Below are 25,577 nucleotides of genomic sequence, written 5' to 3' on the forward strand. Positions count from 1 at the left end.
AAGTTGCCTAATGCACCTTTAAATACTGAGCGAAAATACAACATAATTTATATGCCGATAATCTGTTCTAGTTCCCACCGAAGCTACTAGTGGTGAAAACAACAAACTGGTTCTATATCATTAGTGACCGATGTGTTTTTCATTTATCTATCTTTTTTATCAATGAGTTTATAGTATTTTATGAGTATTTTTTTAAACAACTAAACATTAAGTGTTCTAGTCTGTCTGAGTGACCTGGCTCAATATAATCTTATGCAATAATCACGTGGTTATGGCGGTTCGATAAAGCTGTTTCCAATCATCCCATGGTAGTGACATGATTGGGGGAAACACATGCAACATATAGAGGAGTGAGGTGACTATTTATGAATGGGTATGAAAAGCTCTGCCCTGTCCACTGATTAGTACGGCGCAAACTTCTGTCTCTCTGGTTTCTTCATGCCGTTGGCCGTGGATGAGATCTTGGCAGTGTAGGAAGCCAGAGCTGCCGCTGCGTGCGCCGAGACGGGAACCGCCGTTGCTGCCGCTCCCGGCACCGAGCCCGGCATGACGGGACCCCCTATGGCTGCGGCTGCTGCTGAGTTGGGAGGGGTGGACAGTGCCAGGTAAGGGATGGATTTGACCCCCAGGAGGCTTGACAAGGGGAGGGCGTATGGGCCGCCCAGGATAGGAGCGTGGGGCAGTGTGGCTCCCATCGCTGCCAGGGGGGAGGGAGAGGACGAGGCGGTGGGGGCGGGCTGGGTGAAGCTCATGGTCAGGTCAACGGGAGACGGCATGGAGGAGGACTGGGCCGTGGATTTGGCCGTCTCTAAACTGGGGGAGGGTGGAGGGTAAGGAGGGAGAGGAGAGGAGAGGAGCAGGGAGAGGGGAGACAAGGTCAAAGGGGGGGGAGGATGGAGAAGGGTTAGAAGGGGTTAAATCAAAGACATGTTAAACTAAAATAATCCAAACTCAAAGGAATATCTTGGAGAGTTGAAATCAAAACAAAAAATGAAGTCAAATCATAAGACGGGTGTGTACCGCTGGAGGTTGCAACAGATTATTGTAGGGGATTTGGCTGTACGGATGGGGGGGTGTGCTGTATAAGTTGGGGTGATGGCTCGGGAGGGGGCTTTGGAAGAAGGGAACAAAACCATCAGAGTTTATTAGGGTGTTGATGATCTTGAATTCATCACATACAACCCCCACAGTCTTCAGGGGCTACATTATCTTGAGTTGTTTTGGGTTACGGCAGGACCCTACATCTCTGACAAGGAAAACAAAAGACAGCACTTCAAGTTCATCTACGTATATCACCTGTGAAAGCCTCATATTTTTCTTGTTGAAAAACGCTGTATGAATGCACCCGGCATCCCAAAGTCGTGCCAGTTCACATCAAGAGCAGATAATGAAAAGTCCTTACAGTCATCTCTGGTTTGTCACACTGGGATTGTTTTAATAAGATTCTCATTCCATATTATGTATAAAAAACATTACTGAAAGGAAGATCAATTCCAATCCAAAAATAAATAAGATGTAGCTGAATTTGGTTAGAGTGTTTTTTTTTATGTTGCCCAAACTGATACACTGATAATATTCCACTAAATAATGGATGGAGCAGAGTTTGATGCGGTAATGCAAATGACTGCAGTTCTAGCCTGACCAGTAGAGGCCTGTGATGAAGCCTTAGATCTTGTGAAATGATAGGGATTAATAATCTTACTGTTTGATGTACTCATATTTGCACACTGCCGGCGTTCATGTTCACACTGGAGGAGCATGTTTCACTGCTGATGTGTGGGGCGACATGAGGATATTGTTCTCATGCAGATCAGCTTTGAGCAAGCTCTGTTTGATTAATGTCTACTTCATATATGATGCGGAGTCATCAATTTTCTTCTTTCATATTTAACTTGTCTCAGAAATACAACTGCAAGCACCATCTTGGGAACAAAAGCAGAGCAGATAAGCTGTTTGAAGGGGGAGACCATGGTTTTAAATGGCAAAACGAGTTCTGTTGTTCAGCTCAACAAAGTGCAACTAGACTCAAAATACATATAGAGATACAACATTGACTGATGTAATTGTGAAAGCTTGACAGACTGAAGATGCAACAAGGGCAGTTCAAGAGGAGACTGCTCTGCGTGAGTCCAGTATAACAGAGAGATTTGTTTTGAATACTGTTGTGTCAGCAATAGAAACCCTCCTGACCTGGCATTTCAGACTTAATGAGTGAATCCCCTCAGTTCAACTGTTCATGCGTGTGTGTGATAGCCGCCTTTATGTAAAGTGTGTCTGTGTACGTGCGTGTGGGGCGGGGTAGTGAATTATCAATTCCATCCATAGTCTGTCATAGCATTTGCATATTCATGCTTGTGGCGAGTGTATTACAGCTCCCTGGCAGAACTCAATGTCTCCCATGTAGCTCATCTGATTGAATGAGCTGCTCTCAGGGTCAGATGCACGGCTCCATTGCTTTTGAGCTTTTAATGATTCACAAGTGACAAGACCTCAGGATGAACTCCAACAGATTACATACAAAACACTAGATTAGTTCAGGGAAAAAAAAGTTTAGTCATTATTTTTAAATGTAGTCTTTAGACAAATGTCTTGGTTGACTGCACTGACAACTGCATTGTGCACGTTCACCTTCAGTTTTCAATGTTAGACCTTTAGATCATCAATTTGGATGTGCACTTGAGAGATAGGAATTCGACATATTGCTTCATAAAGTAAACCACTACAGACTGCAGAACATTCAGAGTTAACCTCTGCACCGCTACCTGAACCGAGCATATTTTCTCCAGTTCAGCTTTACCCAAATCTAAAAGCCACAGGAGAGCAGCAGTCTAATGCCTCGTTTGAAAGACTTACAAAAGTGATGATAACTTTTTTGTCACGTTGTCTCTGCATTTTTTTGTCACTTTTTTGTTGAGTTTTCATCTCTTTTTTGTCATGTTTTTGTCGATTTTTGTTGCTTTTTTCCGTTGCTTTTTTGTGTTTTCTGCACTTTTTTATGTCACTTTTTTGTTGCTTTTTCATCATTATTTTTATTCACATTTTCATATATTTTTTTAATCACTTCTTGTTGCGTTGTCATCCTCATTTTCGTCGCTATTTGATGCTTTTTTTGTTGTTGAAGCTTTTAGATTTGGATAAAGCCAAACTGGAGAAAATGCGCTCGGTGTAAGAGGTTCAGCGAGACTCATCAGTCCGTGCCTTGTATTGCACAGTTCTCATTTGGGTGAGGGTAAAGCTGGATCAGGAAGTGGTCTGTAATCCATACTTGTTAATTATTTCCCACTCCACACTTGGTAATGGGCTCTAATGAAAACAACGCTGGCTTCAGAGACTTTCACTTACTTCTCTCTCCGGTGAAAAAAAAAAAGTAACCCAACAATTTTGGGGGAGAAAGTCTGCTCAAACAAGTCTTTCATCTCTGTGCTTATTTGGAAGGCATGAGAAAAATTAAACTTAAAGGAATGTTTCAGTATTATTGACATAGGGCCTCATTTCTCAGTTGTTGATTTCTAGAGATATATATATATGTATTTTATTTCACGCAGTCCTTATATTTGAAGACTTTAATGGTACTAGGCTAGTTCTAGGCTAGTGCATGTCTATGGTAACTAGTAGCCTGCATTAAAAACAGTCTGACCCAAGCACAGTGCACCTGAGGCAAATCACTTATAACACCAGACTACACATATAAATGTCACTGTTGACTGAATAATTTTTTGAAATATAACCATTTTGCATTTAGAAGAGGTTATATTTGAGCAGCATCAGCTTCCTGGTTGTAAGCTACGCAGCGGCAGAGTGATCTGCGATGTTACCGGATCTACAGTAGTTTGTTTACCTGCGGCCGGCATTACTACACGTGTAATTCTTTTTACAAATCAGATATGGCAACGTTTGGAGGACTACCCCATGATTTTGAAGAGGTTTTTAATGTAGGCAACTAGTTACCATAGACATGTGCTAGCCTAGCACTAGCCTAGCACCACTAAACTCTTCAACTAAGGACTGCATGAATTAAAAACACTCTGGATAACTAAGAAATGAGGCCCAATGTCAAAAATCCTGAAATATCCCTTTAATAAAGATGCCGAAAAATAAGTACATAAATAGATCTTTTGAGCCAGTTTTCAGTGCAGACAACTCTGTGTAATAATTCTCGATCTGCTAGTACGACTTGTGCACTTGCCTGGATACTTACCACGAGGTGATGAGGTACTGTGCCAGGTTAATGGCGATTGGCGTCCCGGTGATGGTTACGTGCCGGTCACTGGTGCTGTCCATCTGACTGCCGATCTTGATCTGAGCGCCCGAGACCTGCCGGATCTCGTTTATCTTGGTGCCCTGGCGACCGATGATGGAGCCGATCAACTGCGGGTAACAGACAGGGAAAGCGCAATTAGCATTGATTAGCATTGATTAGCATTGATTAGCATTACCATTGATAGTCTTCTTCCCCACAAGCAATTTACCAAATGGTTGTCTATTCAGTTTGCTCAGGAACAACAGTTTGGCGCAGCCCGGCATTCATGACTGCAGCATGAGGGGTTATCATATTCTCTTTTACTGAAGCGATGTGACAGTATTGGTTGCACACAGAGACCAGGGGACATAACGCGGCGAAGGATCAACTAACTAACTGCCAATTAACCTCAATTACACAAGCCATTAGTTTAACATGGATCACTCCCCTCCTTATAAAGAATTAATTCAATTCAGTGTTTGAGTTTGAGCTTAATTACCGCTTTGTTTACGTTACGCGAGAGGCATTGGCAACGGCTGATTATTTACTCTTTAATGACTTGGATCTTATTAATGACTTGTAATTTACGAGTCATGTAATAAAAGAAATATGGATTTAGGCTACAAGTTGCAAATCCATAATGCTTTTTATTATTCTAAATGGTATTAGAATGGTAAATCACATTGTTTCTCCGCAGTTGCCTGGCCAGTCAGCAAGTCTGGCATTTGGTTCAAAAAGCAGGAGCATCTGAGTCGCAGCCAATCGTCCACTCATCTGTTTTCTTCCACTTGAGCTCCAAACAGGACATTATTTATCCAAAAAGAGATGCACATGTTTAATCTGTCACTTAAATAATGAAGACTCTCAAAACCTGTATCATTCAGACGTAATTTTGTAACTTTTGATGGTGAGTTTACTGTGTGATTTTGTTTTTATTAGTTCTTTTTTTTTTATGTCTTTGAAATCGAGTAAGCAGATTTATTTATTTCAGACCAAGCGTTTTTTCAGATTGCTCTATCCGTCTGTCCATCATACCTATCGTAACTTGTGGAGATAATAATGTGTCCTAGATGTCGACCACTGTTTCCCAAACAAGGGTACGGGGAAATATTTTAGGTGAATTTGAATAAAATGTATGGACTGATGCGGTCGCTGTATCGGTCTGTCGTGGTTAAGAGGGAGCTGAGTCGGGGGACGAAGCTCTCGATTTAACGGACGATCTACGTTCCCACCCTCACCTATGGTCATGAGATTTGGGTCATGACCGAAAGGACAAGATCGCGAATACAAGCGGCCGAAATGAGTTTCCTTCGCAGGGTGGCTGGGCGCACCCTCCGAGATCGGGTGAGGAGCTCAGTTACCCGGGAGGAGCTCGGAGTAGAGTCGCTGCTCCTTTACGTTGAAAGGAGCCAGCTGAGGTGGCTCGGGCATCTGTTCCGGATGCCTCCTGGCCGCCTCCCGCGGGAGGTGTTCCAGGCATGTCCTAGTGGGACAAGACCTCGTGGAAGGCCCAGGACACGCTGGTGGGACTATGTCGCCGAGCTGGCCTGGTGTCGCCTCGGGGTCCCCCCAGAACAGCTGGAGGAGGTGTGTGTGGATCGGGAAGTCTGGGCATCTCTGCTGACACTGCTGCCCCCGCGACCCGGCCCCAGATAAAGCGGAAGAAAATGGATGGATGAATGGACTTTGGGCTACTTTATTTTTATTTATTTTTTATCACAAAACATTGTCTTTTTTGATAAATAACAGTTTTCATTGTCAATTTTACAGATAATAATCGACACCCATGAGGTAGGGGAGAGTAGCCTACAAAAAGACTGGAAAAGATTAGGAACCACCTTCAATCTCACAAGTGACAACACAATTTTTAAATTTGGTCCCGTAAAAAAATTGTCCCGTATTCAAAACAATCAAGGTGCCGCTTGGCTGTCTTGCGTTCAATGATAATGTGAAGTTGACCTGTTCTTGTAAATAGATCTTCAGTGCTTCACAGGAAAAAGAATATAAAAGTGGTGTATTGAATGTGAGAGTGACTAAAGATTACCCACAAACACAATTGGACTAAAAGATGAACGCGAATGAAAAGGATGATGATATAAAACACCGATTGTGTGGATTGAACCAGTGATGAACAAAGGTCAATTCTGTTTTTCTTCCAGCTGTCAAATGATCATGAAGGAACTTTTTGATTCACACTCTAATGAAGACCCTGCCAGAGAAGGCTCCAGCTAAGACTCGCTCTCTCCTCATCTTTGTTCGTTTTATCCGCTCATGACCCACTTCTTTCTTTTATACAAACTTTCCTTCCTTCCTCTCTTCCTTCCACACATCTCCCATTTCTGCACTACTTCTATGTTTGCCTTTAGTATTAACCCTACTCATTAGACTTGTTTTTGTTTCCCTGCTTTTTGAAACCTGCCCCAAGCATTCCTATCTCTACCGGTCAGTCCACCAGCTGAGAGCACGGGGTCGATCCTTTTCTGGCCTAAAGTGGGCTATTCGTGGAAAGGCTGCTGATAATTCAAGTGTATGCGCCCACAGTGGAGCCCTTTTGGCACAGCAGTGGACAGAAGACAAAGTGGTCCCAGACAGCAAGCAGGTCAGAATCCACCTTCAGCCGCTGTCTGACCCCAACAAATGACCACACTGGATCTGAATGTGCCTCTTTTGGGCCACAAGCACCGACAGACTCAGAACACATGTCAGCTGTTGAGAATGTAAGCCAGGTCTCACCTGCATCAAACGCCACAGAGAACTCGTCATGTAGCTTTTTATTGTTTTCATATGTAATCGAAAAACCAAAAGACCAAAGACTGGCTATTTGATCACTTTCTGGCATTGCATAAACTGTGTTAGAGGAATTCTTGCTCTCATCTCAGAGTGCTTCATATATATCAGCCTGGCTTCTGTAAGGTTATAAACTGAGGGTAATCCCTGATCCTTGAACGTATTTTAACATTTTTAAAGTTACAATGGGAAGAAAAAGTACACCGCCTGGAATTTTCCGCCTAAATTGGTCATAAAATGTGGTCTGATCTTCATCAAAATCATAAGAATGAGTAAACAGTGTCTGCTTGAACTAACACCACCCAAATGTTTACATTTTATCATATTTTATAGGAGAGCGTACAATAAGTGAGTACACCGCCTGAATCTCACTGAACGGCAGCAGTTTTGTAAAGAGGAATGGTCCAAGATTCATCCTGATCATTGTGAGCGTCTAATCTGCAGCTACAGAGAAGCAGTTATTGCTGCAAAAGAAGGATCAGCCAGCTATTTAATACAGGGGTTCACTTACTTATTCCATGCTGTTGTGAATGTCTCGGGTTTTTCTGCAAAATATCTTGATTGATATTGAGTTTTCCCTGCACCATACTTCACAGTGAGCATAGGGTTTTGATGTTGATGTGCTGTTCCATTTTTACTCCCTCAGACACTGTGGTTCAAAGATAAAAAAAAAAGATCTACTGGCAAAATAAACTGTGGACTGACGCTCACAACGATCAGAATGAACCTTGGAGCATTCCTCTTTACAAAACTGCCGCAGTTCGGTTAGATTCAGAGATTCACTCCACACAGAAAGGCCCCGTCCAGGTGGGAATCAAACCAGGACCTTCTAGCTGCGAAAGCACAAGCCCCAACCGCTGCCCGTGCTAAAAGAAAAAATAATTGTTTAAAAAAAACATACATATGAGAGCTATATTTGACTGCAACTCAATGTCACAAAACCAAAGCAGCTTTGTTTGGCTCAGGACCCTTCGAAACCCATTTAAATGAATTAAAAATAGTGATAGAATAGAACAAGATGAATTTGTGATGAATTAACCAAGGCTATTAATGTTTCCATAGTTTGCATGTAATAATGACTTTCCCAAATGCGCAAAGTACAGATAGAAACCTGCAGAGGAGACAGTATCATAAATGAAAGTGACTTGACAGTATTGAATCCATTTGGCAGCGCTCAACTACCTTTTAGCCTTAACCCTCGTGTCGCCTTCGCGGGTCTTTTTGACCCGCTGTCATGTTCCGGGCATTTGGATGCAAGGTGACACAAGGGGGCGCCCTTCCAACCTTCTCAGTGTAAACGTGAGTTGACTTTCTTCAGAGTGAGACTTTAGGTCAGACACCATGAGTGACAGTAACATGAGGCTAAATACAGTGAGCTCTTTGTTTCCAGTAAAAAGGCTGAGGCCTCATTGCTCTTCAGTCACTGACTGAGAAGTGAAGAAGGAAGTCATGGAGCTTCTGCTTCAGACAGAACTTCAGACTTCTGCTGCATGTAAGAGTCATATCATATCAAATATTGTAATCTGTAAAGCGCTTTGTGATTCCTTTTGGTATGAAAAGTGCTTTATAAAGTTTGATTGATTGATCATATTCTAAAACTAAAATCTGTAGTAAAAACATAATATATGGAAAATAGTTATTACAATTACAAAAAGAAAAATATTTGAAAATCCTGTATCTAATATAAAAATTATTTTTTTATTTTATTTACTCTCATTCTAAAGAAGAAAACCCAAACAAACCCTAACCATTTGTATCTGCTGTAAAGTCATGTGTGTCCCAGTTCCTCTGAGTCGTGGTGGGTCATGGTGGACCATGACAGATGTGGACAGGACTGTGGTAGATCTACTTTTACTTTGGAGAAAATAGTTACTATAGTAACTGTTGAAGAAATGAACCTCATGAGCTTCTTCTGTAACATCTGTCCACATCAGTCCTGCTGCACCATGACTCAGAGGAACTGGGACAAACATGACCTACAGCAGATACAAATGACCTGGGTTTTTTTTTTTTTTGAATGAGGGTAAATAAATAAAAATATTAGATTGATTGATTAGAACTGATTAGATATCAAATATTTTTCTTTTTGTAATTGTAATAATAATTTTCCATTTATTATGTTTTTACTCCATATTTGACTTTCAGAAAATGATATGACTCTTTCATGCAGCAGAAGACTAAAGTTCTGTCTAAAGCAGAAGCTCCATGACTTCCTTCTTCACTTCTCAGTCTGTGACTGAAGAGCAATGAGGCCTCAGACTTTTTACTGGAAACAAAGAGCTCACTGTATTTAGCCTCATGTTACTGTCACTCATGGTGTCTGACCTAAAGTCTAACTCTGAAGAAAGTCAACTCACATTTACACTGAGAGGGTTGGAAGGGCGCCCCCTTGTGTCACCTTGCATCCAAATGCCCGGAACATGACAGCGGGTCAAAATGACCCGCGAAGGCCACACGAGGGTTAAGAAAAATGGATGGCTATGGTCCGCAACAGCAGAGCGAGCTTACAGGGTTGATTGCTTTTAGGATGTGAGTTTTTTTGGTTCCCTTTAAGTGTGAGGCACATTAGTGCTATAGTGAGTAAAATCAAGGAAAGGAGGTGGATGGGCCAAGGTACTATTTTTGGGCAAATCCCCACTGCCCTTGTAATTTGGCGAGGTTTTAGTGGAAGGGAGCGAAGCAGGGTATGTCAGTCTGGGCTGCAGCTAAATCTCTAACTGAGAGCTATAGGATATCATTAAGCTGCTCTGCTTGTCCCTGCTCAGTGACTCACACAGGCAGCCTCACAAATACACAGTGCACACACAAAGGGTCTTAAGCCCTGTCTGCTCCATTCAAACGGGGTTCATATACCATCACACGGGGAAGCAGGTATGGCGAGCAAAATGAATGCAAAAATCACAATAAAGCCAGGAGATCACAGGCCCTGCAGAGGTGTTCATTATCCAATCATGAGTTCAACAGGCTCTCTCTGCGCTCGCTTGCTCTACTGGCTCTAAAGGTGCGTACACACCAAACGTGCGTCCACGCCCCATCTGCCTCTCGTTGGACGCCAAACAACGCCGCTTCACACACGCGACAAACGCCTGTTTGCTGGCGCGTGAAGGTTGGCAAGCGTCAGACATGGGAGGCGTGTCTGGCCACCGGTTGTTGAGGGCGCACTCACACTTGACATCCGAACCTGCCACTCTCGAGCTCGTTTGAGGAAAGGCCTGGATGCCCCGAACGGCCCGCGCTCACACTTACACAAACGAACCGAGCCGTGGCCGAACACGAGGAGTTGTTTACAAGTGCACGTGAGCAGCAGCGCAACATAATGAGGAAGGAAAAAAAACCTAAGCTGCGTGAAATAATGTCTACTATGACCCCTGTCAAATCTCTTCACTCCACTTTTCTTTGCATTTTACTACAGTTTAACAAAAAGGGCTGTGGTGAATAACAGTCGATTTTAATAAAGCAGAGAAATATAGAAGTGCGCGTCCCCCTGTCCCGCCAGCTGAGCCTTTCTTTGGAGTCATATACAGCCTGAACAGAAGATATGACGCTCAGTTTGTGTCATTCATTGCTGCTTCGGCCACTGGTTAAACAGCTTTATGTTGGTGAACTCCTGGAAGTCTACGCTTTACGTTACAACAAAGCACTTAACACGAACACGCACCAAAATCACAAGTGATAAAAGCACCTGCAGGTTTTATCTGTCCGACTAAAGCCTGCGGCTAAACCGGGTACAGCAGCAGAGAAGCTCGGACACAGGGCGGGAGAAGCGCAGCCGCTCCCGTATAGTCAGCCCGAGACGCGCGTGAAGCGGCCAGGGCGTCGGGAGTGAGCGGTCGGGGAGACGAGCGTTATGTGGCCGGGGGTCCGGGGAGCCGCCCGGGAGAGAAGCGGTCGGGGGCCGGGGAGACGAGAGCGAGGCAGCCGCTGCTCTGTTTGATAAATACAGCCTTTTCTCACTGTTTTACGTGACAAATGCACCCGCCCATACAACAGCCGCTTGTATCCGTGCGTGTGCGCATACACGAGCAAACGCGAGCCGCGCTCTGGCCCCCCTCCTCCAAGCGGCCAAAGTCCGGAACCGAGTCCGACTCGGGCATGGTTTGTTGCAGGTAACAGGTGACGCCTGAGCCCAGTCAGCATCCCTGATTGGTTAACAAAGCATAAATGAACGCACGTGTAGATTGGATTACTTGAGTGCATGAAGCAGTGGGCGTGGCCTCCCTGTTCGCTCACCGCGCTGTTCTCCCTGGCTTTGACGCGCGTCCTTCCACATCCGCTCGCGTTTGCTACGCTCAATACGCGCGGACAGCTTTGCTTGCATTTCGAAGCGCGTTGAAGCGCCTCTACATAGGGTTAACATGGAAGTTGGAGGCGTGGACGCTTTTGGTGTGTACGCACCTTAAATGAGGTCAAACGCCCAGAAAGGTTCACACCGAGCACACTCTACTTTACACACAATATTTAGTGGATGCTCAACAGTGTGGCCTGATGACACGATTCAAACACTAGACTGCAATAGATACTGTCTTCTTTGAGGAGGGCGTCTTAGAAATGAAAACAGTAACTAAGAGCTGCTTTGTTTGAACATATTGAACACACTGTACTGTCCAAAATACCATATTTGCAATGATAAAGTAAAGATGGACATGCACAAAATAACAGCGTATCTTCACAATGTTAAAAAGACTAACCAGGTGTCAGACTATTAAAAAAACTGTAATTGATTCCTCATTTTAAAGTGAAACCGGCACGGTGAAGATTATAACACCGCAGAACATGAACATATAGTTTGCTAATATAGAGTAAGTTGTTGATCACATCCGGTTATTCCGAAAAATAACCGGAGGAAAAAAAAAAATCCAAAGTAGGATGGTTAATGGATTACTCTTGCTAAGTGCTGCTGGCTGACAAATGTCATGTAAAATCAATATAAAAACATATATTTTCCTACAAAAACCCTGTCTGTATATTATGACTTTTTCCTCATGAATATTTGACCTTCAAAGTACCGTCTAGATCGAAATCAAACTGGGACTAATCTAGGTCTGGAAGTGGGCCTAAATTGAACTGTATAATGACTTAAGTGTAAACTATGTCTAAATCAGAACAAAAACAACACCTAACTTAAAAGCATTAGCTCTGCATGAATCAAATGATTGAATTAAAAACAAATAAAGCCTAAAAATGTTGCTGACTTTGAGTACCACCTGAAGAAGTGACTAACCAACACACACTCGCTGAGGGATGGACAGAGATGAAAAGTTTAGACAGTTCGCTGAAGCAGAAAGAGAGATACAGCCAATTTATGTTTTGCCTGGGAAAACACTTGGCCTGCACACTCATATTTCGATCACTTCTCACGCTGAAGATGATCCAAGCCTCAAACTCATTTATTTCATTTGTGCTTCGAGGGCTCTTTAATTTGGAGCTTGTGCAACAGAAGCAAAGGGAAGTTTGTGCAACAATCCTGCATGAGAAAAAGACAGGGACTTGCTGTAGGCGAGCACCAAGGCAACAATACGCCACCATGGGAGACTAAAGATGAATGTCCTGCCTCTTGTGGTCTTATCGTTTCATGATGTTTCATTTTAATCGGCAGGTTTTTCACTTAATCGTTGACAAGAGCACATTTATTAGCCATGAGAAATCACAAATCACTAAATTGTCAAACTGCAGGGCCACCCCCCAAAAAAATCTATCATCGTGCCCCAACAAAATTTGACGAGGCTTTGTGTTTCCACTGTTGCATTTTCCCCCCTATTGCTGCTACTATACAGTATGTGTTTGGATGTATGTGTCCTGCTGTAGCAAAACAAATTGCTCTATTGTGATAATAAAGGATTGGATGAAAATATGATAAACAGACGACAAAAATGTGATGAAAATGCAACAAACACACAGCAAAACAGGCAACAAAAAGCAACAAAAACACAACGAAAAAGCAACGGAAAACTCGGCAAAAAAGTGAGCTTGGTTAAAGCAGTACTAAGCAACTTGTTACCTTAATAAATCCTTTTCGTAGTCCCTCTGGAAGTAATATAGGTGTTAATGGGATCATTGTTTTTTGTTTCCATCTCCCCCTGGTGTCTCTGGCCAGAAAACTACAATTGCAACTTTGCTGCCTACGGGTCGGAGGCCCCAATACACACTAATGGAATCACGAAGAAGAAGCTAACAGACTAACAGGTAAACTGTGGGCTAGTGCCACTTAAACAGTATTTACAGCCAAGTTTTAGTGAAAAAAAAAGATCTCCATTGTGTAATTATATCCCTCTCTCCCTTTGTCTTTTCTGTCAGCGTAGTATTTACTCTCACGAACAATTAATGAGTAAAACAGCGCAACATGCTACGACACCTGCAGTGGCGCTTATGGCCTCTGGGGGCATGAGTTACTTAGTACTGCTTTAAGGCGGGGGATAAGAGGTTAAACCGCATTTCTCATAGAGACAACAAAAAATAAATCAACATTCGTAGACTATTCCTACACCTTCTCTCTATGCCATCCTTAACCCTACAACATGTAAAGGGAAAGGAAGCTGAGAGGTGATCGGGCAAATCTTTAAATCTAAAACTGAAAACATATTTTTTCTCTTTGACGCTCAAATCTGACATTGACAGAAGGGCAGTTAAGACAATACAGGCAGGGTGGGTTATGTACCTCACCGTGGACACAAAATAGTGATGATACAAAGAAAAAGAACAAAATTTGCACCACCAACTCCTCTTTTTAATCTCGCTGAGTGCGCTGTTGAGAATGAGTCATTGGTTGAAACAGATGTCAACCTTTATATACTGGCTCAAATTCTCTGCAGATCAACTGAGACATCCTGTTGTTTTGCTTTGATTTCATCAAAAATGTATCACTTATAGCCATAGTCTCCACCGAGAGATCAAAACATGTAACAATCTGATGCAATGCGTGCAAAAAGAGCACTCAACACAGTGCAGACAAGTGAGCAGTGGAAAGCTGTAGTATAGAGCAGGTTCAGTGGTGTCAGAATGAATAACAGAGTGAGATGATGGAGGAAACAGACTGAGAGGAACAGGCAGAGCGGTGGAGTGGTTAGCCCCTGTCTCTAAACAAAAGGTCATTGCTTGGTTGTTGCTGCAGTCCACATGTCCATCTCATCATGTCATGTGCCGTCAACCTGACACTGAAGCGATGGCAGCCGACAGTTCGTTGACAAGGAAATACTCACACTCTCATCTCAATCCAGTGCAAAATCTCCTTAGTGGCCCTTGTTTGTACATACAGTATTAATCAACATTTATCAGCAGCCAAACAACAGCCCAAAAATACCCTTCCCAAACTCACAGACATATACAGCATGACTGGAATTTCCAATGTATTTTTACTTCTCCTTCTCACATAGAAATGCAGCTCTGATTACCTTGGATTTTAGTCATTAAAAAATAGGCCTCATTCATGACATGTTCTTACACCCAAATTTGTTCTTACGGCTTTCTAACAAAGATTTCGGCATTCACACTCCTACGGAGAGTTGTACAATATTATCATGGTCAAATTGGACCCAAAAATTCAAATTCCTCTCTCATGGTGAATAACATTTAATTATAATGAAATAGGACAGACAAAAAACAAAACAAAAAAAACATTTAAATTCTGTGCAAAATAAATCAGTTGAATTCAATTTAAACAAAGAAAAAAACACTATGAACATAAAGAGATGATCTATTTCTGAAGTAAGAGCATTCTTTATTGACTCAAGTAGAAGAAAAAAGTACTGCAATAAAATTACAATTTCTTATGTATTATCAATATCTATCCAATTCTGTGGACCTGACAACTCTACTGGTATCATGAGGAAAACACAGTTTTTGCTATTATGATGAAATTGTTCTTAATGTGTAATTGATGGGTGCAGTAACATTAATGGTTACTTTGTCAGACATTGTTTTTCATACAAATTTGCTCTAGCACTTAATGCCAAACACAGTCACTGAAAGCTCACTAAATGGGGTTGTCATTGTCTTTGTGAAACTGTTTGTGTCCCAAAATGTTTAATTTATCAAACACCTTAATAAATAGTTGAAAAGTCTCTAAATGTCTTGATGTGTGCGCCGGTACGTGCATGTTCTGTTGGTTTCTCTCTCGGTTCAGCCCCGTTATATACATCAGAACAGGATCTACATGTGCCGCCTCACACGCGTATCAGTATTGTGTTTCTACTCACGTCGTTTGGAATGAGGAGCTCCTGAGATGTGGTCTGAGAACTGGCTTCCACTCCTGCTGACACGCACAGAGAATACAGGCACGTTTATTTAGTACAGTTCGTACACAAGGCAATTCAATCTGCTTTATACTGTAGTTACATACAATAATAAGAAGGCAAAAACATTTATAAGTATAATCATTAATGAATCGCTTAGTAGAGATGAATAGAGTCACTTCAATTTTTCCCGTAAGCCGACGTTTGTTCTAAATACTTGGGAGTTTTATGACCATTTAGGTAAATTGATAAAAGCAAAGCATTTGTTTCACTGCAGGTGACTGTTCTGTCCCTTAAGTGAAAGTGTCCGCTTGCAGCTGCAAAGGTAAGTGCGTGTGTTATTGAAGAGAGTGCTCCTAAGGCTCTGCAGTGCACGACTGATGAGTTTTATACCTGGGACATAATGGAATAATCATCCATCCATATCCCGATGATAATTCGCTCCTCTCTCTCCCCTCTGTGAACACATAGCTAACATTTGCTTGAAAAATTGGATGACAAAGCCCACATGTTCAACAGTGAGGGAAGTCATTTGAAACTTCATGCATTCTGTAGCTAAATGCATTCAACGCTTTTGAAATAAGCTTCCCTCATCTATGTAAATACGCAACCGGCTAAAGCTGTGCAATAAATTCTATTACATTTAACAAACCACACTTGTCTCCCCTCATATATTCTAAAATGGGTGATCTGATTACAGATCAAAAGTACCTTGGCTTAACATGACTTGACTTAAAAAACAATAAAGGTCACTGCAAAGAACCTGTGTCCAAAGTAACCCCTCTCAATATAATGACACCAGAACAGGGATAATGCAGGATTTTTGACATAGGGCCTTATTTTCTAGTTATCCAGCGTGTTGTTGATTTCTGGAGATTTTTATTTTTTAAATTCATGCATTCCTTGAAGAGTTTAGTGGTGCTAGGCTAGTGCTAGGCTAGCGCATGTCTATGGTAACTAGTAGCCTGCATTAAAAACTCTTCAAAATCATCGGGTAGTCCTCCAAACGTTGCCATATCTGATTTATAGAAAGCTCCTTTGTGAATTCCACGTGTAGTAATGCCGGCCGCAGGTAAACAAACTACTGTAGATCCAGTAACCTAGCAGATCACTCCGCCGCTGCGTAGCTTACAACCAGGAAGCTGATGCTGCTCAAATATAAGTTCTTTTAAATGCAAAATGGTTATATTTCAAAAATTATTCAGTCGACACAGACATTTATATCGGAAGTCTGGTGTTATAAGTGATTTGCCCCAGGTGCACTGTGCTTGGGTCAGACTGTTTTTAATGCAGGCTACTAGTTACCATAGACATGCGCTAGCCTAGCACTAGCCTAGCACCACTAAACTCTTGAAATATAAGGACTACATGAATTAAAAATTAAAAAAATCTCCAGGAATCAACAACACTCTGGATAACTAGGAAATGAGGCCCTTTGTCAAAAATCCCGAAATATCCCTTTAACTTATTTTTACTGATGTTTGTGTCGTACTGAGAGTGCTTGGTATGGATGACAGACACTGTATGCTGCTCGACACTTGAATTTCCCCAATCGGAAATGAGTAAAGTGTCTGTCATCATCTATCTAATATTGTCGAAGTGAAGCCAATTACTAGAGAACAGAAATAGGTTCTCCAGGTTCTCTGTATTGTGGCCCTCAACACATTCCATACAATGTAAACTCAACATGTCCACAAACACAATTCCAGGTCATAAAGCGCACAGAATTGTGAAAGTGCATAAAGTAGCCTTGAAACAGAAACAGCAGACTGTAAATCTGTTGCAAATGGGTCCTTGAACACAACACTGTGCTGTCAGGCTCATAGCTCCTGTGTCTGTTTTACCCTGACCTCTGCACTTCCTCAAGAGGAGCGGAAACACGAGAAGCGCTGCACATTCAGATTGGGACACACAGGTGCACCGGCCGCACGCATGTTACATCTATTTTACAGTGTAGTGTTGCCGGGAAAACAATTAATCATTACGATAACCATAGCTGAAATAGTAGCTGCCGCAGTCATAATAATAACCTCTAGTTCTACTAATTAGTAGCTTAGACGTTTGCAGTTTAATAGCAAAACAGTTTAGGAGGAACTACACAAACATGTTCTGAGGACTTCACGTGACACACATTCTCATTCCTGCTGGCCTATTGTACATGTTTTTAGTGGTAGGGGAAACCAGAGCACATAAAAAAAAACGTAATTTTAATTTTACACACAATCATTTCACCTCATTGGTCCCGACTGTCTTTGTGAACAGCATGTGGCCGAGCCCAAATCTCCACAGGCAGGTTTCTGCTCTGTGGTTGGGATGTTCGCTCGGCTGGATGCTGTTAATATCGCTCAGGAATAAGGCCATAACTATACACTTATGAAATGTTGATGAATAAAAGGCTTGTGGCAAAATTAAAGTTCTCAAGAAAAGTGCCTGTGCAGTAATTTCAAGTGGCCTACCGGGATAAATAAAGGGGAGGCATTCACGGCACGTTGGGTTAATGCATTTATTCAGCAGTAGACTCCCCGTGTTTTTGGTGCTGCTGCTGCTGATGAAACTACAGGCAATGGCCGTCGTTGTGCTTTTTTTTTTTTTTTTTAAGTAAGAAATATGACAATTTATTGAAAATACTGTATGCTGAGAATCATGTGGACACAGCAGAGACACTGCCATAAGATCCACCCAATGGAATAACACTTGACCAAGGAGCATGAAATTAGTTATATGCTGTACGCTAGTTACAGTTGTAACAATATATGTATCCACAATATCGCTGTCTCTTCAAGTTTAGCAAATTTGCTCTTTCGGGGCCTATGGAATTGGTCTGGAATCACATGTGCCACGTAACAGGGGGAGACATTGAAGAAGAGAGGGGAGGTGATATGATGTGAGCAAGTATGATGTATTTTTCTCAAACATGTGATATGTGACGTATGTGCAGAGTGTAAACACAGTCACTGAGTCTGACTACACTCATGTTTGAATGGTGGATAATGTTAGTGTTTTCCACACTGTACCTGACAGAACTTGTGTCGCTGCTTGACTGATGGGACCGAGACCCTGCTGCTGCATGGACAACTGGTGCAGCTTTGCTAACTGAAATACACATGCACATTTGCAATTAGGGAATAGTATTGTAATATACAGATATAAAGAAGGATAAAGACGGTTCAGTTCCTACCTCTGTGTGTGGAATCCCGTAGTGGCTCTGTAAGGCATACGTCTGAAACAGAGATAGATGGAGGTAAAGGTTAATGCAGGTTTTCATGACAGTGAATGGCATTTATACAGGCACGTCACGGCTGAGAATATTGGCTCTTGATTTTAATATAGATACAGTTGAACAGAGAGTGCAGTTCATGGCGGCTCTCTCTATAAAAAACAAAAGAACAAATCTGTGCAGAAAATGTGAAATTGAATGAAGAGCACAGCATAACAATTAGAACTTATGTTCTGCTGTTCAGTCAATTTAAAGATAATCTGTAAGGCACTGTAGGGTTTTTGACATGCACATGCATTGTAAGTTCCTAGTCACAGCAACAGATATTTTACCATTTTGAAAACAGTATATCTATGTCATTGAAGACAGGTTGCATCTTTAAACATTACCTACTTTTCCAATGTTTTTAGCACAATAGTTATAGTTAAACAACTTCAAAATCAGCTTTCTGAGAGGGGGAGTAAGTAAAAGCGCTCCACAGCGAGAAGCATGAAAAGACGACTCCTGATTCTCCTGTGACTCCTCGCCTTGTTAAGCCTCTGTGTTTATCTCTCTGAGATCGTCATTTAAAGAGCCCGAGCCTTTCTTCAAATCCCAAACTCGCTCGACTTCAAAGAGACAGAACACTTCTATGGGCAAAACATTCAGGAGGACAGTGGGCGGGGATGCAGTGTGTGTCCTGAGGTGATGTGCACCTTATGTAACACAACATTTTCAATGGGTCTTCGTGCCGCATTGCTACCGCTGCTGTGAACTCTTGACTCCAACACAGGGATGCGCAGACTGTTTGCATGACACTTATAAACGATTATCTGTGTTTTTAAAGCGGCATGTTGCTGTGATCCTAATGGCATCTTGAATTCAAAGTCATAACGTGTTGGAGAGCATATTCTATAGATAAGTATGTGACTCTGTGGTATGTTCAGCTGATGGTACTTCTTCAGATTTTATTTAATTATCTTTAGAAACTTAGTCCAGAGTTGATTTTTACCTAGGCCTGGTGGTAATTGGAAGGTCAAATGTTTTATGAGTTGGTACTTGGCGTAAAAAGTTTGATAATCATTTCCATAGACTATCATTGTTATTATTTACATTTACAGTAGTAGTGGTTGGTATTTCAGTATTGAATATATGATTATTTGCTGCTCCATAATGACTGTCTATTTGGATCAAAGTCAAATTGTATATTTTGTAGAGGGGAAAAAAAAATCCATATTCTGAAGTAAATTCAGAATATTAAATGTCCTTAATATCTACCCCCCCTGACTGCATCTCATCCAAACTCATTTCCATCGAATAATATCTACAGATTCCCTCGCTGTGGTAATCTTAATACGCAGTTGAATTTTTAATCCGGGGGACATGGTTTTGTGTGACAGCCGCAGATGAGGATGTCAACAGCAGCCCGTGGAGCGGAGACTACACACACAGGCGATAAATCCTGACGCCTGTTCCCATTACTGCTCCCCACTCCACTCCTCTCCACATGGCTGCTGTCTAAATAATGAATAAAAGCATTAATCGCGCAGCACAGCCACTTAACTCCGCAATACTCTTCACTTCCTTTCACATAAACCAAATCTCATCCAACATGCATGTTTTCATCTACTCTGCTCTTTATTTAAACAACGCCAATAGTTGTCTTATTTTTCGTTCCATTTTTCGCTCACCATCCCCCTGCTGGGAGATTAAAAGCATCTCCCAGCAGGTAGATACTTTTAATCTGTCCTGAAATATTTGACCATGAGCTGTGATCCTGATCTGATTGTTGATCTCATGACACCTTATTTTCACTGTATATGTAATGGATGAAGACCTGGAGCTTGGCAATTGCTGTAATCGGCAAACTCCTCGCAGACATCACGGCGATAAGCAACAGTTTTGCTTATAAAAGTGTCCAGAGTCAAGCTCAGAACTACTTCACTCAGGGCTGGCATGTGGGGAGTTCTCGTACAAGGATGTATTGTGTGTATTATACTGTAGCTGATACAATACTTAAATGGCTGATGGTTTTGTGGTCGGCTGGGATACGGTGGGTGATACTGCTACCAGCTGCCAACCCAACTGGATGTAATTTATGCATCCGGGCGAGTTGTACATGTTTTCTCCGCATTTCCGTAGTTTTCCATCCCAAATTGTGTGAACATTGCTCCTTGGACTGAAGAAGGATGTTACTGGTAGCACGAGGAGCAAGTTCATTCCAGCACTCTGCTTATTTAGGGCAATTTCCCCATACATGTTAAAGTTTGGTCATATAGTATTACAGGCCAAACTTAATTAAATTCATGGCTGACCTTCAAATGCAACGCAGTATCACAGCGAGGGAATCATAGCATATCACTTACAAGTCAGTTCTGTAGGTCTTTTTTCCCATTTGTAAAATCACAGCTTGAGAAGTTGCGCCAATTTCTTCAGAATTTCAGTCCCCCATGGCTTAGTTTTGGCTGAATGATATAAAAAGATCAAGTTGTGCTTTCGAAGCTGAGTTGCGCCGTCGCTCTGACCAAAGACACTGTGCGACTGTGAAATATGCACAGGCTCTTGCCCAAGATGAAACACATGTACGGCGTTATCAGCAGCAGTGACACACCAGGAAGTAACGACAGATAACATTATTTTTAAGTCTCTCTATTCTAGTGTCTCTTTTGGAGTATCAGAGTGAGTGGATATTCTTAGATCTTTTTCTGCGAAACTCCTTTAAAATAAATTTACTGTAAGGATGTCAACAAGTGGAAGAAGCACAAACACCATGAACAAAACATTTATCAGACAAAAACAAGTTAAGAAAAAAGGGGACCCAAAATCTTTGCCCTGTTCAGTCTCAGCTGTTTATCCAATCTGCATTTCCATATGGTATTCCTCTTAATCGCTTGTAGCAGCACCACATCAGTTTCCACAACATCTTATGGAACCTCCATTAGCCAAGGTTGCTGTTGTTTTAGAGCGACACTCCCAAGACCTTCAGCGCAAACAGGCACACACACACATGTCCGAAGCACTCAGCTAAAGTTGGCACTGGAGTGATGGGGCTGTCAGTGTGATGAAGTAAAGTGCTCTTGTGTTCTTTCAGTTTGCACACGTCTGTTTTGTTTGCCTTTAACCTGTGCTGCCCTATTTGTCAGCCTGTCTACAAGTCTCTGTGCCACTCTCACCCAGGCAAGTAGCCCTTGAGTAGCCGCACCCGCAACAAACTATTCACCGTGACTGAAAAGAAAAACATATTACTCACTTTCCTACTTGACACTGAAACATGCTTTGCAAATCTCAACTTTAAATATTATTACATTGGTGTATGAATGAGAGTGTGAATGGGTGACTAGTTCTTTACTGTAAAGCGCTTTGGGCCTGATGAAGGTAGAAAAGCGCTCTAGAAATGCGTTTCCAAGGACATCACCTATAAATCACGTATAAATACCGAAGTAGAATTATGCATTACTATAACATGTAACAATATCTCTACTCAGGATGAAAATGAAAGGCAACTGATTGACAGTGGCATTTTAATGGACTTGTAATCATTGCTCAAGAAGATAACAGTTAAAGCACGGACCCAGAGAGAGCACGATATAACCAGCAAATGTGGCACAGAGGTAGTAGCTCTGTCTGTCGAGCTACAGCAGACAGAGTCTCAGTCTGAGTCAGTGTTTAAGCTGCCCAGACGTTAGCATGCTACCGGTTAGCAACTGTCAACCATGCACTGACAGTTGATTCAAATAAACTGTCAATGGCTTCAACACGATAAACACATGTGTGGCTCACATCGATGAACACTGAGGAAACACTACAGTAACAGCTCAGCTTTGAGCTCTGTCACATGTTGTATCCAAGGATAGATGTTTGGACTGTGGTTCAGGGCGTTCTCTTGGAGAGGTCAGAACTGAACTGTTGAAGCTATATGCTAACCAGTAGAATAACGTCTTGAGCAGCTTAAACGCTGACTCACTGGTTTCTTCACATAAACGTACACTCTCTGGGGCCATGTTTTAACTGTTATCTTCTTGAGCAATGATCACGAGTACATAAATATGTCACTGTCAATCAGTTGTCTTTCATTTTCATCCTCAGTAGAGATATCGCATAATTCTACTTCGGTATTCAAAATGGCCGCCATCACAACAAAGGTCACATGACTGAAAGGCATGTATAAGTTGAGTATATTTACCATTTATTGAAGTCGAGGTGTATTCTAATAGGGCTATAGTACCAAGGCTCTTCAAGCAGCAATGCAATGCCACTAAAGGGACACAAATGCTAAACTACTTGACCACTGACAGACATGAAAGTGCGCTGTGAGCTTGGCTGGTGGGTTCAGTGGCAGGTCAACCAACACCCTACTAATGATGGACACCCACTGTCTGTTGGTACGCCACCTATGACCTTTCCGTTATTGATGGTCTAATCCTCACAGTCTGCCCTGTCCTTGACATTAATGAAGGCTCTTTGCGAGGCTGCATTTCCAGACTATCTAATTCACTGAGCCGCAATGAACTGGTTTTACAAGCACCTCTACCAACCACTCTATGAGGTAATAGTTTGATGAAATGTTTTGATATCTTAAAAAATTCATTAGAGGACATTGAAAGTACATGGACCTGACTTGACCTGTACGATCGCACTCTCATAATTCATCACAATGTCCCCAAACAGCTGCGGTAGAGCTCAGATTAATGGCGGAAATCTGCTTAGGAGCCTGTTCCTTGGTGCAGGTGCAATCAAGAAAGGCACACATAAGAGACAGTAAGGGTAAGGCCATTATCAGCATGGTCAGCGTAAGTATATTGATGAAGCAAAGTCACATGTGTACTGGGGCTGTAGAAAAACCAGGCTAGGTTCCACATAAAACATTTAATTTTAATGACGAGAAGAGAAAGAGGGAGAAACAAAACTATGACCAATTCAATAATAAAAAAATGGTCAGACATGCAAAGTTGTCCTTGAGGTGTGAAATAATGAATACATCTCTTTTCTTTAAAGGCTCTATATACATTTTTTGCTGTCAGCGTGTCCTTCAAAATCGACTACCTCTTTTCATCTCGAAATGATGCATTGATTTGACCAGAGACAACACAAACACAGCTTCTGGGTTTTGTTTAAAAATTCTGAAGCAATGCAGAATGACAGTAGCGCTCTCGCCTGTTTTTCCACAAATTAATGCTTTTATATGCTATATTTTACTGTTCAACACGAATAAAGTGTGGCACAGGTCTATTAACATTCAGTATTTGCACAACACTAATTTGGAGAAATGGCCAAATAAATGTCTCAAGGACCGGCCGAGTGAGTGGGTCTGTGCAGAGGCGTTGCACCAGAGCATTAATTTCAATATGATGTTGAATAGTAGTGTGATTAGAGGGCTGTCTGCTCTGCACCTCAATCTTGGGAGTGAGCTGTTTACTTACACAACACTACCGACAACACAAATCAATTTCCACTCTTTATATTACTTGGCTGCATTTGAAGGTCAAAACCCAATTTTCAGAATTGTAACGGTAATGTTTGATTTTTTTTCCTGGCGGTCATACTCACTTGCTGCAGGTCCACTCCTCCCTGTGCCACTGAGAACAGCGGGTGAGAACCAAAGTCTGATGCCTCGAACACCTTCAGCCGGCACAGGGAGACAAGAACAGTGGACACTACAGTTAGACCACCAGCACAAGGATCAGAACACATCAGTAACAGACCCATAATAAAGCATGCAGAAGACTCAAAGAGATGGGTCAATTGACCCAAAAGACTTGAAAGTCTTTGTGTAAATAATAGTAATTACTAATGCACTCGTATCCCTGCAGTAATCCCTATAATCATTGCTGACGTGTGGGTCAGTGAAGCATGACCCCTGCTTCCCTGAAAACTGTGCTCAATCCTGATTCACAAAATCATGCCTTAGTAGTTCATGTTTACTCAGCGCTATGATACACTGGCATACAGCATAATGAAAATCATCAGCATTTGAAGCACAGCTGTGGAATACAATGCGTCCAAAAATGCTACAATCATTTCACATAAAAACCATTTGAAAAAACGTAATGCAGACTGAACATCGGAGACAAAACTACGCCTCAGCTAATGTCAATATAATACCACAAATTTGTTTAAATAAAGTGAGACTGTTATGTTTTTGACATTTATTCCACTCTTCATTTAAAAGTAGAGGCTAGTATTAATATTACATTTTTCCAGATTGTGAATATGCTCCGATGAATCTCATGATATGTTGAGTTTGTGTTTCTGAGTCTGAGTAAAGACTGTGATCCACCACTTTGTTGACACTTACAGTCAAGTGTGACATGAACATTCAGAAATGAAAAACACACATTACACCTACTCCAATAGTTGGCAGTTATTATCTCTCTATATCTCCTTTTATTTTGATATAGACTGTTACACACCCCATCTCGCTGCATGTGCTATTTTCATGAGGCAAAATGGATCATCTGTTTTCTACCTTTAAACTAAACACATGACGGTCCACACATCTTGCACTGAGTGAGTCTGTGTCTGTTTCAGTCCAATGATGTGTGACCGATACAGCGCCAGTCTCTGAGGGAAAACCACCCTCCCCCTGCCCACAGGAAAACCTGCTCTGCCTCTGCAGAACCCACACAGAACAGTGTCAAACCTCCAATTACACACAGAAGTTAACCGTCTGCTAAAACCGTCTGCTGTTTAGACATTAGCACAGTGTTTTGTTTAGATTTTTTTGTTACATTCTGATTTTAAGGAATTGCTTCCCCCAACCTCATAGTCACAAATGTGGATGTAAAACCCCTCAATAGCGAATGTGGTCTATCGCCTCACACATTCTGTAGCTGTCCTTTCTTTTGAGAACATTGGTGCAATGCTACTCTTCCATTTTGCAGTCTCTGAGCTCATTTAATGTTAAACCAATTATCTACAACATTGTTTTTTATCAGCGCCAACTTGTTCTTCAATTAGATCAAATGGATCAAAATTATAAAACATTTTGGTTGGGTTTATAACGCCTCAACACACATTTGTTCAGTTTGACGCTTTAAAATGCTTCCTGGGATTTACTTACCATTTCCTTGTAGAAGCACGATGTGATGCATGACACTAAATAGGCTGTTGGTAATCCGACACACTT

General features: G+C 41.8%; 1 protein-coding gene across 3 annotated transcripts in view; it reads right to left on the bottom strand.

Moving 5' to 3' along the window:
- Positions 1 to 218: 218 nt before the first annotated feature.
- pcbp4 (poly(rC) binding protein 4) overlaps positions 219 to 25,577 on the bottom strand; it is a 42,015-nt gene continuing 16,656 nt past the window's right edge. Inside the window, exons 8-13 of one of the 3 annotated variants that reach the window (XM_079578340.1) lie at positions 23,999 to 24,070; positions 18,434 to 18,475; positions 18,270 to 18,348; positions 15,220 to 15,272; positions 4,199 to 4,368; positions 219 to 813 (exon numbers count right to left, since the gene is read on the bottom strand). In XM_079578340.1, the coding sequence (XP_079434466.1) occupies positions 402 to 813; positions 4,199 to 4,368; positions 15,220 to 15,272; positions 18,270 to 18,348; positions 18,434 to 18,475; positions 23,999 to 24,070 (828 nt within the window). In that variant the 3' untranslated portion in view covers positions 219 to 401. Of the gene's footprint in view, positions 814 to 892; positions 1,112 to 4,198; positions 4,369 to 15,219; positions 15,273 to 18,269; positions 18,349 to 18,433; positions 18,476 to 23,998; positions 24,071 to 25,577 lie in introns of those variants that run through there. The other 2 variants (XM_079578342.1, XM_079578341.1) reach the window with 2 other exon arrangements.

Source organism: Gobius niger (genome assembly GCF_951799975.1).
Source record: "Gobius niger genome assembly, chromosome: 20".
NCBI lineage: Eukaryota > Metazoa > Chordata > Actinopteri > Gobiiformes > Gobiidae > Gobius > Gobius niger.